Genomic DNA, 10,664 nt, shown 5'->3' on the forward strand with positions numbered 1-10,664 from the left:
AGAGGTCTGGTGACCCCACCCAGCCCTGCCCCTGCAGCACCACCACCCCCACACTCCACGAGAGAAGGGGATCTGGGGGACTTGGGTGAGAAGTGTGTGATTATATGTTGTCACCTCCCCGTGAGCCATGGGCTATGCAAAGGTGATGTGCCCTTCTCCTCGGCTCTGACCAGCTCCTGCCGCCTGCTTCTGAAGCACCTGGGCTGTGCTCCCAAGGGAGCTGCCAGCCGGCGTCCTCACTCTCCACTCCTGGGCCTCCTGCTCAGAGGGGACCGGAAGGGCTGGGCACCCGTCCTGTCCCCTGCCTGCATGGAAGAGCTGTGTGGAAGAAGCTCCTGGGGCTCCCGGGGTCCCCTGAGCCCAGCATGCCCCACCCCATACCTCCACACACCTTTCCTTCCTCTGAAGCAGGGGTGGGGGGCCCTGGGACAGAAGGCCTCGCCACAATTTAGTACCTGGCTTGGGTATGATGGTTCTTTCTCAGTGTCACTCCTTGTCCCATTCCTGTCGCCTTCCAAGCCCTCACCATGGCCATCTGATCATCTCACATCCAGTGTCCTCAAGTGTCTCACCCTCCCTCTCCCCGTGCCTCTGCACCCCAAGGGAGGAAGTGGGGGCTCCCCGCCCCTGTTCCCACTTCACATGATGGAACAGCTCTTGGTCTTTTCCTTCTTGAAGGCGGAGGAGATGAGTTCAGAGCGGCTGGGCAGGTGGAGCAGCCGTTTGGAGAGGCTTCGGACGGGGCTCCGCGGGGGCGCGGGGCTGGGCTTGTTCAGACACACCACGGAGGCCATGCGGAAGATGCTGTGGATGCTCTTTTCCGAGGTGAAAGCGGAGCCTTCCAGGTAGATTTCTGCTCCCAGCTGCTTGGCTATTGCACAGCCCTGCAGGAAGGAGTGTGGTTGGTCATTAATTAAGCAGGGGGTCCCCGGGGCTCTGCCCTGCCTCCTTCCACAAGCCACTCCTACTCTCCCAGGATGCCTGGGGGACCCAGTCCCACTGCTGCTTTCCCACCCCAGCCTCAACAATTTCCTGAAGACGAGCTCTAAATGCACAAAAGAAGCTCCTGAGACCATTTTAAAATCACATTTTTGTTTTACTTGCTGGCACAAGTAAAGCAGAATTTCTGGGGGCTACAGCTTAGGTATCAGAATGTTTGAGATTATTTATTTAGGGCCGGCAGTGTAGCTTCATGGTTAGATTGCCGCCTGCACTGCCAGCATCCCATGCAGGTGCCAGTTTGGGTCCTAGCTGCTCCACTTCCGATCCAGCTCCCTGCTAAATGCACTTGGGAAAGCAGCCGATGTCAAGTAGCTGGGTCCTTCCAAGCCCACGGGAAACCCAGATGAAACTCCTGGCTCCTGGCTCTGCTCTGACCCAGTCCTGGCTGTTGCAGCCATTTGGGGAGTGAAGCAGAGCATGGAAGAGCTGTGTCTCTCCCTCTCATTTTGCTTTTATTTGGAAAGCAGAGTTATTGAGGGAAGGAGAGACAGAGGTCTTTCATCCACTGATTTACTTCCCAAATGGCTGCAACAGTGAAGCTAGGCAGGTCTGAAGCTTCCAGGTCTCCCATGCGGGTGCAGGGTCCAAAAGACTTGTATCAACCTCTGCTGTTTTCCCAGCCATAAGCAGGGAGCTAGATGGGACTCAAACAGGCACCATTTCCAGTCGTTGGTGCTGTAAGCGGAAGCTTTAGCTTACCACGCCACTGTGTTGACCCCAAAATCTTTTTTTTTTGTTAAATTACTTATTTTTATTTCTTTGAAAGACAAAGAGGAAGAGAGACAGAAATCTTCCAATTGCTAAGTCACTCACCAAATATCGACAGCCAAGGTTGGCCCACGCTGAAACAAAGGAGGCAGGAACTTATGCAGGTGTCCCGCAGGAGTAGAACAGGCTGCACACCGAGCCATCACCTGCTGGCTCGGGGCAGCTGGATCAGAAGCGAAACAGCCTGGTATCATGGCATAGTGGGCTAAACACCTGCCTGAGACTCCAGCATCTCACACGGGTGTTGGCTTGTGTCCAAGAGGCTCTACTCCTTATCCAGCTCCCTGCTAATGGCTTGGCCAAACAGCAGTGGTGGTGTAAGTGCTTGGACAGCTGCACCCATGTGAGAGACGGGAGGAAGTTCCTGGGTTCTGGCTTCAGTCTGGCCCAATCTTGGTTGTTGCAGCTTTTTGGGGGAGCAAATTAGTGGATAGAATATCAATCTATCTTCCCTTCCCCGGCTACATATGCAACTCTGCCTTTTAAATAAATAAATACATAAATCTTTTTTAAAAAGCGCAGCAGAATAGCTAGGACTTAAAGCATGTATTGCACTATAGAATGGCAGTGTTCTAGGCAACAATTTAACCATCACCCCAAACTTTAACATTTATAATAAGCTCCCCAGAGGATTCTAATGAATTGTGGCTTAAAACAGCATCCCATTTGGGCACTGGTTCATGTCCTGGCTGCTCCACTTCTGATCCAGCTCACTGTTAATGGCCTGGGAAAAGCAGCAGAGAATGGCCCAGGTGGTCAGGCACCTGCCATGCATGCAGGAGGCCAAGATGAGGCTCCTGTGTCCCATCTTCAGCCTGATGCAGCCTCGGCCGTGGTGGCCATCTTGGAAGTAAACCAACGGATGGAAGATATCTCTTCCTCTCTAGTTTTTCTTCTCTCTGTAACTCTGGTGTTCAAATAAATAAATCCATATATATGTGTATATATACATATAATATATACATACATATAATGATACTTACACTTGCACATATCTGAAAAATTACCCAGGACTCTCCTTACAAACACTGACTCCCATGAGGTGGGCATTTGGCTCAGGGGTTAAGATGCCAGTTAAGATGCCCACCTTCCAGTGCATAGGTTGCAGTCTTAGCTTCACTACCAATTCCAGCTTCTTGCTAATGCACACGAGGGGAATAGCAGGTAGAGGTTCAAACAGCTGAGTTTCTGACCAAGACTGAGCTCCCAGCTGCAGACCAGGCACTTCTGGGCATTTGGGAAGTGAACCAGCAGAAGGGAGTGGTCTCTTTTTCTGATAATAATAATTGAAAAATAAAAAGATACAGAGTATCTGTTCTCCCCAAATATAGTGCCAGGAACTTGAAATTCTAAGAACCCCTCCCCGCTCCATCCAATGGTTCCAGTGCAGAGCAACCCGGAAATGCTGAGACACGCTGGACTGGCTCACCTGCTGATTCACAGCACACACCCACCCAAGTCATCAAGTATCTCTCTCCAAGTGATGATGTTATATTGTGATTAATCTACTTTTATTTATTTGAAACAAGCAGAGATCTTCTATCTGCTAGTTCACTCCTGGGCTGAGCCAGGAGCCCAGAACTCAGAGTTCCTCCCATGAGTGACCATCAGCTGCTCCTGAACTTGACCCAGGAGCTCCAAGATAGGAGATAGGCACCCCAAGCAGCAACACCTGTCCCAGGTTTGCTATAGTCCCTAACTCCACCTGTCTCCTACAACAGTAGGAGAGTTTGAGCAAAGATGGTTATTTCGAGCCCTCTGCCTCACCCACCACGCACCTGTTCATAGGAGATGGGGGCCTGCTTCTGGTGAGACAGCTCCATCAGGGTGCTCAGGTCTGTCCGCAGGTCAGTCTTGCAGCCGATGAGCAACACACGTGTGCTGGGACAATAATCTAGGATTTCTGCCCTCCACTGGGGCCCAGCAGGGAGAAGGGAAGGGGAAGACGGAAGGGAGGAAAGTCAGTGGCTCAAGAAGCGCAATGGGTAACACCGCACACCTGTGCCCAGCCCAGTCCTCCCTCTGTGACAGCATCCCCACGGAGCAAGTTCATTGCACCAGTTTCCTGCTTGCTTGGGAGTCCCTGGGGCCACCAGAGTGCTGACCTGGGAGCCTGTCCCCTTTCTGTCAAGCGCCTGGTCACAGAGTGGTGGGAAACGGGGATTCTTTTCACACTCAGTGCCAAGGTGTTTGATGCAGATCTGCCGTTCTTGCTTCCAGGGTACTGGGGAAGCTGCCCAGTCTCTTTCCAGGGCAAGGACATATTTCCAGCAACTTCTAGGAAGCTAGGCTGTCCCTCAAGGCTCACTAGTACTGCTCAGCATAGGCAGATCTGGCCACCCAGGCCCAGACACTTCCTACCAGCACTTCAGTTCCAATCCATGTGGCTTGCCAGGTACTAAAGTCTGTAGGGACTGTCTCCTGGAGGTCCCTCCCTGAGCCTCAAACCAAGCTACTAGAAGGTTCTGGTTCCCAAAATTTCGTGTTCTAAGTCTTCAACATCCCCCTTCTCTGGTGGGTCCCCCGGTAAAATAGTAGAGGACGGTCCAAAGGGCCAGTTGTGGAGGGGCGACACTCTGGGCTCCTGTCCTGGGCTTTAGCTAATAGTCAGGCCTCATACGAATCTCTTTTATCCCCGGCTTCAGTTTCCTGCCGGTACACAAGAGGGAGTTAGAAGACAGGCTCCCCAAGATTCCTCCCTGTCCTCATGCTCACCTTCTTGAGCGCGCTGTCCACTGTCTCTGGACGGCTGATATCAAAGCATAGTAATACCGCGTCCGAGTCGCTGTAGCAGAGTGGACGGACATTGTCATAGTAGGGAGAGCCTGGTGGCAGAGGAGGAAAAGCCCACAGTGAGTCACTCCATCTTCCTTCCTCTGCAGGCCCAAGTCCAAAGCACCCCAGGAATGGCACTCTTGATCCCTTAGGACCCACCCGTCTTCCTGGGAAGCACGCCCATAGCCCGAAAACCTGGGAGCTGACCACCTGACAAAAGGCAGCGAGAGGTGATCAGCTCTGAAAAGGAGAGGGCAGGAACAAGAAGGGCAGGGTGTTATATGATGTTGGCTGTGTCTCCAGCAGTGCGCTCAGCTTAAGGACCACTTGTTTTCTGCATCTCAGAAGATGCTCCCATCCCTACCGGGAGGCTGGGGCTCACTGAAGCTTGTTCTTGCCTATAGTTCACCTGCTGCCCAACCTCTGTGCCCTTCTTCTGCCCCCGGGGGCTCCAAGGAAGAAACAAAGCTGCCTATTACATAACGGGCGGCCCTGCTTATTTACCACGAGGTCAAGAACTCCAGCGCACGGCCCGGCAGGCCCATACTCTCTGCTCACCTAAATCTGCTTAGCCTGAAATGAACCGGAGGCGGGCTCTAGCCCCTACCTGCTCAGGTACCAGGGTGGCAACTGCTGGGGATTTAGAGAGAGCTGGGGCCCTGCTTGAGCAAGGAGGACAGCAGGCCAGATCCAGGTAGGCTGATGGAAGGGGGCATTTTGGTTTGAGCCTGCCCCCTCCACCCCGGGGAAGGAACGGTGGCAGATTTGGAACCCAGACAATCCGTGCTCAGAATAGCAAGCAGCCCCTCTCCCTACTCTGCAATTGCCATGGAAACTGGGGGGAATCCAAGCTTGGGGGGGCGTTGGTCATTAAAAAAAAAGAAGAAGGGGGAGTTGGAATAGCTGTCTGCTCCTTCAAGCAATCAGCCCAGCTCGGTCTCAGAGAGGGGCAGCACCCAGCAAGGCAGAGAACACTGCAGCCCCAGGGCTGGGGGCTGGGGGCTGGGGGGCGCTCTGGCTGTGTCTCCAAGTGATCCCCCTGCCCTGACAGCAGCCAGGGAATAATTCATGGGGTAGGGTAGCCAGCCCCGGTGCTGGGGAGGGGGGGGAAGCACTGGCCACTTCCTCCTTCCATATGGGACCCCAATTTGAAAGAAAGAGAATCTGAGAGCCTTCCATCCCTTGCAAACCAGGAGCAGGGTGGGCGTCGGGGACGGGGCTGGGGTGGACAGAGGGAGGAGCCATCACACTTGATGACTTTTCAGTCTCTGGACCAGGATTCAGGTGGGAGGAGGGGGAAGCAGTGGGAGTTTGGGGTGGTGGTCGTGAAAGGCGATGAGCTGCAGCAAGATGCTGGGAAGACTGGGTGGTGGGAGGTTGCAGCTGAAGGAGAGCCATACATCAGGCAGCTGCGCTCCAGCCCCATCCAGCCAGTGCAGCAGGGTCCAGGCTAAGCGGACCCCGCCTCCCCACCCTGGAACCGCCACGCGGCATGCAGGATTTGGGTGGGGTGGGGGGACAGCACAGAGCAAGGGGAAGTCTCATTCTCTACCTTCCCATTCCCCACCCCAGGCTTCCTCACACCTCACAGCACTGGGGAAGAGGAGCAGGGGTCTTTCGCAAGAGCTGGACGGTGCACAAACCTCTCCTGATTTTGTAGGTCCTCTTGAAACTCAGCCCCTGTATGCATTTTTTTCTATTTTTCCTATTTTTTTTTTTTTGCGTTTATTCCCTCATTGTGACTCTAAGTCAGGCTATTAGAAAGAAATCAGGATAGAGACATGGTGGGAAGCGCTCAGGATCAAAGCAAAGCCTACCCAGGCATGGTGGGCTCAGGGGGCCCAAGGGGCTGGGGAAACACCGCTCCCTGCGGGAGGCATGACAGAGTGCCTTCTGCCCCACGCCATCCAGGGGACGGTTGGTTCAGTGCCAACCCCCAGCCACCCCATCCATCGCACAGGCCACCACGACACCGGACCGAGTCTCCACCCCCACCCCCAAACATCGGTGATGCATGGCTTCATTCCGGAGCCGCAGCAGCCTGGTGAACGCGGGGCTGCGGCAGGCGGGCGGGCAGGGGAGTGCGGACCTAGCGGGGCTTCTCCCTGTCCAACCCAACCGCCTCCTTTCTGGCTATGCTGTGGCGGGGGTGGGTGAGGGGAGGCAGGAAGTGAAAGAGAGAAGCCGTCCCTGACCACCACCCCCACCCCCAGGAATACTGCAGGGTCCCTTCTCACCATCCCAACCCCTAATGGAGCCAGAGTGAGTGCTTGTGGGGTCCATCCACTGCCCCCTCCCCACAGATCTCTGCTCTCTGCCTGTCCTGGCAGGCACCATCTTCCTGCCCACCCCCACCCCTGACCTGAGCGGGCAGCAGCCAATGCAGGTAGGAAAGGGGCACTGGGGAGGAGGGGGCACAGTCTTACCCGAAGTATCCCAGAGACTGAGCTCCACTCGCTGCTCCTCTGTCTCCAGACAGGCCGTGTAGTTCTCAAACACGGTGGGCACATAGGTCTGTGAGGAGAGAGGGACCAGTGACCCCTGGGCCCTGGACCCCTAGCTAGTGCTGGCCATAGCAGAAGCCGCTCAGGTGACAGGAAATGAGCCAGAAGAAGGGGCACCTGGTGCAGGAGAGACCGTAGGACCACAGGGGGGCGGGAGACACCGAAGCTCTTGGCTGGTGGAAGGAGACATGGGGGAAGACCACCCCCCTTCCCTGGCCGGCGAGCAGCCTGGAGCCCGGATGGTCAGGGACGCGCACACACTCCCAATTTCAGCCAATCCTGCTCTTGTCTAATCCCGTACAAGCCCCTGGCCCAGGGGGGCCGCCGAAAGGAGCAGCAAAACCTGTCCTCTGGGAACCTGTGAGCCAGGAGGACCAGCAACCCTGGGGCGCGTCCAGGGCGCTCTCCCGGCATCGCGGCAGGCGGGAGGGGGCTGATCGGGCCTGTGGGTGAGGAGGAGCCAGCGGGGCACAGAAGTGGGACAGGTCTCGGGGGAAGCTCAGGCAGGCAGGCCCTCCAGCCGGAAGGCAGGGCGAGGGAGGCGCGGCGGGCCCGCTCTCCCGGCCAGGTGGGGTCTGCGCGGGGCGGCGCTCACCTCCGGATAGCAGTCCTTCGCCAGCACCTGCAACATCGCCGTCTTCCCGCACTGCACGTCTCCCACCAGAACGAGTTTACACCTGACCACCACTGGCTGCGGAGCCCGTCTCTCCTTCATGGTCGCAGCCGCCGCGGACCCGGAGCGAGAGCGGGTGGGAGAGCGAGCTGCCGGCAGGTGCACCTGACGCGAGCTCCACCGCGGTCCCTGCCTCCCTCCTCCGACTGAGCAGCAGGCGGGCACGGCCTCTTAAATGGGTCCCGTGGAGCCAATCGCAAGAGTAGGCGGACTCCAACCAGGCCAATCCCCGAGGTGGGATCCCCCACAACAGCCAATGGTAGGATGATCTGAGTCAGCGCCCTCTTCCTCCGTCCCTTTCTCTTAAAGCGGCACCCGTTGCATACCCACCCACGGGGGATTCCCACGCTGTTTTGCGTTCCTATTAGAAACGGGGAGGGAGGGAGAAGAGACTTGTAGCACAATTAAAAAAATCTTGAGTGCCCACCATAAACTGGGCCCGGCGCAGAAGCCTAATAGCTAAAAGTCCTCGTCTTGAAAGTACCCGGGATCCCATACGGGCGCATGTTCTAATCCCAGCAACTCCACTGCCCATTCCAGCTCCCTGCTTGTAGCCTGGGAAAGCAGTCAAGGACGGCCCAAAGCCTAGGGACCCTGCACCCGCAGGGGAGACCCAGAAGAGGATCTGGCCTCCTGGCTTCAGATCAGCTCAGCACCGGCCGTTGCGCTCACTTGGGGAGTGAATCGTCGGACAGAAGATCTTCCTCTCTGTCTCTCCTCCTCTCTGTACAACTGCCTTTCCAATAAAAATAATAATAATACATCTTTTTTTAAAAAAAATCCTTGCCTTGAATGTGCCTGGGATTCCATATGGCACTGGTTCATATCCTGGTTGTTCCCATCCAGCTCCCTGCCTGTGGCCTGGGAAAGCAGTCAAGGACGGCCCAAAGCCTTGGGACCATGCACCAGTGTGGGAGACCTGGAGGGGACTCCTGGCTCCTGATCAACTCAGCTCTGGCTGTTGTGACCACTTAGGGAGTGAACCAGCAGATGGGAGATGTTTCTGTCCCTCCTTCTCTGTAAACAAATCTTAAAATAAATGAATTACCACGGAAAGCAGAAAGCACCTGTGAAGCCAGGGCTGCAGGGAGTCCCCAGGAGAACTGGAATCTAGGAACAGATGCAGGGCGCGGGGAGGTGGGGGTGGGAAGGAAGCAAAAGATTCCTGCTGGGATTCCCAGACCTTAGCCTAATTCCCGTCCAAGCCACTTCCCGGTACTGAGCTTTCCTTTGAAAGCCCAAGTCTTCTCTGGAATTACTTCAACAGCCCCAAAGTGAAAACTAAACCAAAATAAACCTTCTGGAGTCATCTGGGAAAAAAACAAAGGGCTCCTGACAATTGGGAGCGGGAGCTCGGAAGCCCAGAAGTCATAGGTTGCTATTGATTTGACCAGACACCCTCTCAGCCAAGCCTGGCAGGAGCCGCCGGAAGGTGTCCAGCTGCGGAAACAGCTTCCTGAATGAATCAGACACAGTTCAGGCCCTGGGTGATATCCGTGGACACCAAGGCACTGAGATATGTCACCTGGTGACAGTCCAGGCCGGAAGATGGGTCCCGGAGCTAGGGTTTGGTATCTAGGTGCCAATGCGGTAAGCAGAACCGTGGGTGTGGCCAGTGCAGAAACTGCTGTGATCCAGCAGAGCCGCCTGGGCTGGGAGACTGGGCACAGCAGCAGCCCAGGCTGGGTTCATGTTGCTTCACCTTGCAGGCCTATGCTGCGTCTGAATTGCGCTCTTAATCCTCGGGCTCTGCTGCCCCACCCAGGGCAACTTGCCCCGTGATAAAGGATGCTGAAAAGCCGTGTTTCCAATGCCTTCCACAGACAGCAGGAGCGAAGCAGTAGCACAGCCAGCGTTCCTCCAAGTCAGACTGAGCGGTTTCCAAGTTGTAGCTGACGAAGCTCTTCTCTTAGAAGAGGGGTAAACAAGACAGCAAAGGTCAACGAGAATAACACTTGACACACCAGAGTCATCTCAGGGAAAAACTGGCAGCCCGGCTTCCAACCAGACTGGGCTTCTTGTTATGTATAGATTTATTTTATTTTTTATTTTAAAGATTTATTTCTTTTGGGCCCAGCGGCGTGGCCTAGTGGTTAAAGTCCTCGCCTTGCATGCCCCAGGATCCCATATGGGCGCCGGTTCTATTCCTGGCAGCTCCACTTCCCATCCAGCTCCCTGCCTGTGGCCTGGGAAAGCAGTCCAGGACGGCCCAAAGCCTTGGGACCCCACACCCGTGTGGGATACCCGGAAGAAGTTCCTGGCTCCTGGCTTTGGATCAGTCGTTGCGGTTACCTGGGGAGTGAATCATCGGACGGAAGATCTTCCTCTCTGTCTCTCCTCCTCTCTGTATATCTGACTTTCCAATAAATATTTATCTCTTTTAAAAATTTATTATTATTTTTATTGGAAATTCAGATATACAGAGAGGAGAGAGAGAGGAAGATTCTCTGTCCGATGGTTCACTCCCCAAGTGATCGCAACGGTTGGTGCTATGCCGATCTGAAGCCAGGATCCAGGAATCTCCTCCAGGTCTCCCACGTGGGTGCAGAGTCCCAACCACCCTCCCAGGCCACAAGCAGGGAGCTGGAATGGGAAGTGGAGCTGCCGGGATCAGAACCAGCACCCATATGGGATCCTGGCGTGTTCAAGGTGAGGACTTTAGCCACTAGGCCACTCTACCAGGCCCTTATTTCATTTTTTGTTAGAAAGTCAGATACACAGAGAGGAAGATCTTCCATCCGATGATTCACTCCCCCAAGTGCCCACAATGGCTGGAGCTGAGCCAATCCGAAGCCAGAAGGCTCTTCCAGGATCCAGGAATCTCCTCCAGGTCTCCCATGCAAGTACAGGGTCCCAAGGCTTTGGGCCAGCCTTGGCTGCTTTCCCAGGCCACAGGCAGGGAGCTGGATGGGAAGTGGGGCTTCCAGGATTAGAACATGCGC

The 10,664-nt window shown here is 55.3% G+C and overlaps 1 protein-coding gene across 1 annotated transcript; it reads right to left on the bottom strand.

The window, feature by feature from the left end:
* Positions 1-154: 154 nt before the first annotated feature.
* Positions 155-7,775, bottom strand: RND1 (Rho family GTPase 1). Its single transcript, XM_040988503.1, has 5 exons — positions 7,645-7,775; positions 6,972-7,059; positions 4,486-4,595; positions 3,549-3,683; positions 155-884 (listed from the first exon to the last, which is right to left on the bottom strand). The coding sequence occupies exons 1-5, from the start codon at positions 7,762-7,764 to the stop codon at positions 639-641; spliced, it is 699 nt and encodes a 232-aa protein (XP_040844437.1). The 5' UTR covers positions 7,765-7,775; the 3' UTR covers positions 155-638.
* Positions 7,776-10,664: the final 2,889 nt, after the last annotated feature.

The sequence above is a fragment of the Ochotona curzoniae genome, unplaced genomic scaffold, assembly GCF_017591425.1.
Source record: "Ochotona curzoniae isolate NIBS_2020 unplaced genomic scaffold, NIBS_Ocur_1.0 contig_1014, whole genome shotgun sequence".
Lineage (NCBI taxonomy): Eukaryota > Metazoa > Chordata > Mammalia > Lagomorpha > Ochotonidae > Ochotona > Ochotona curzoniae.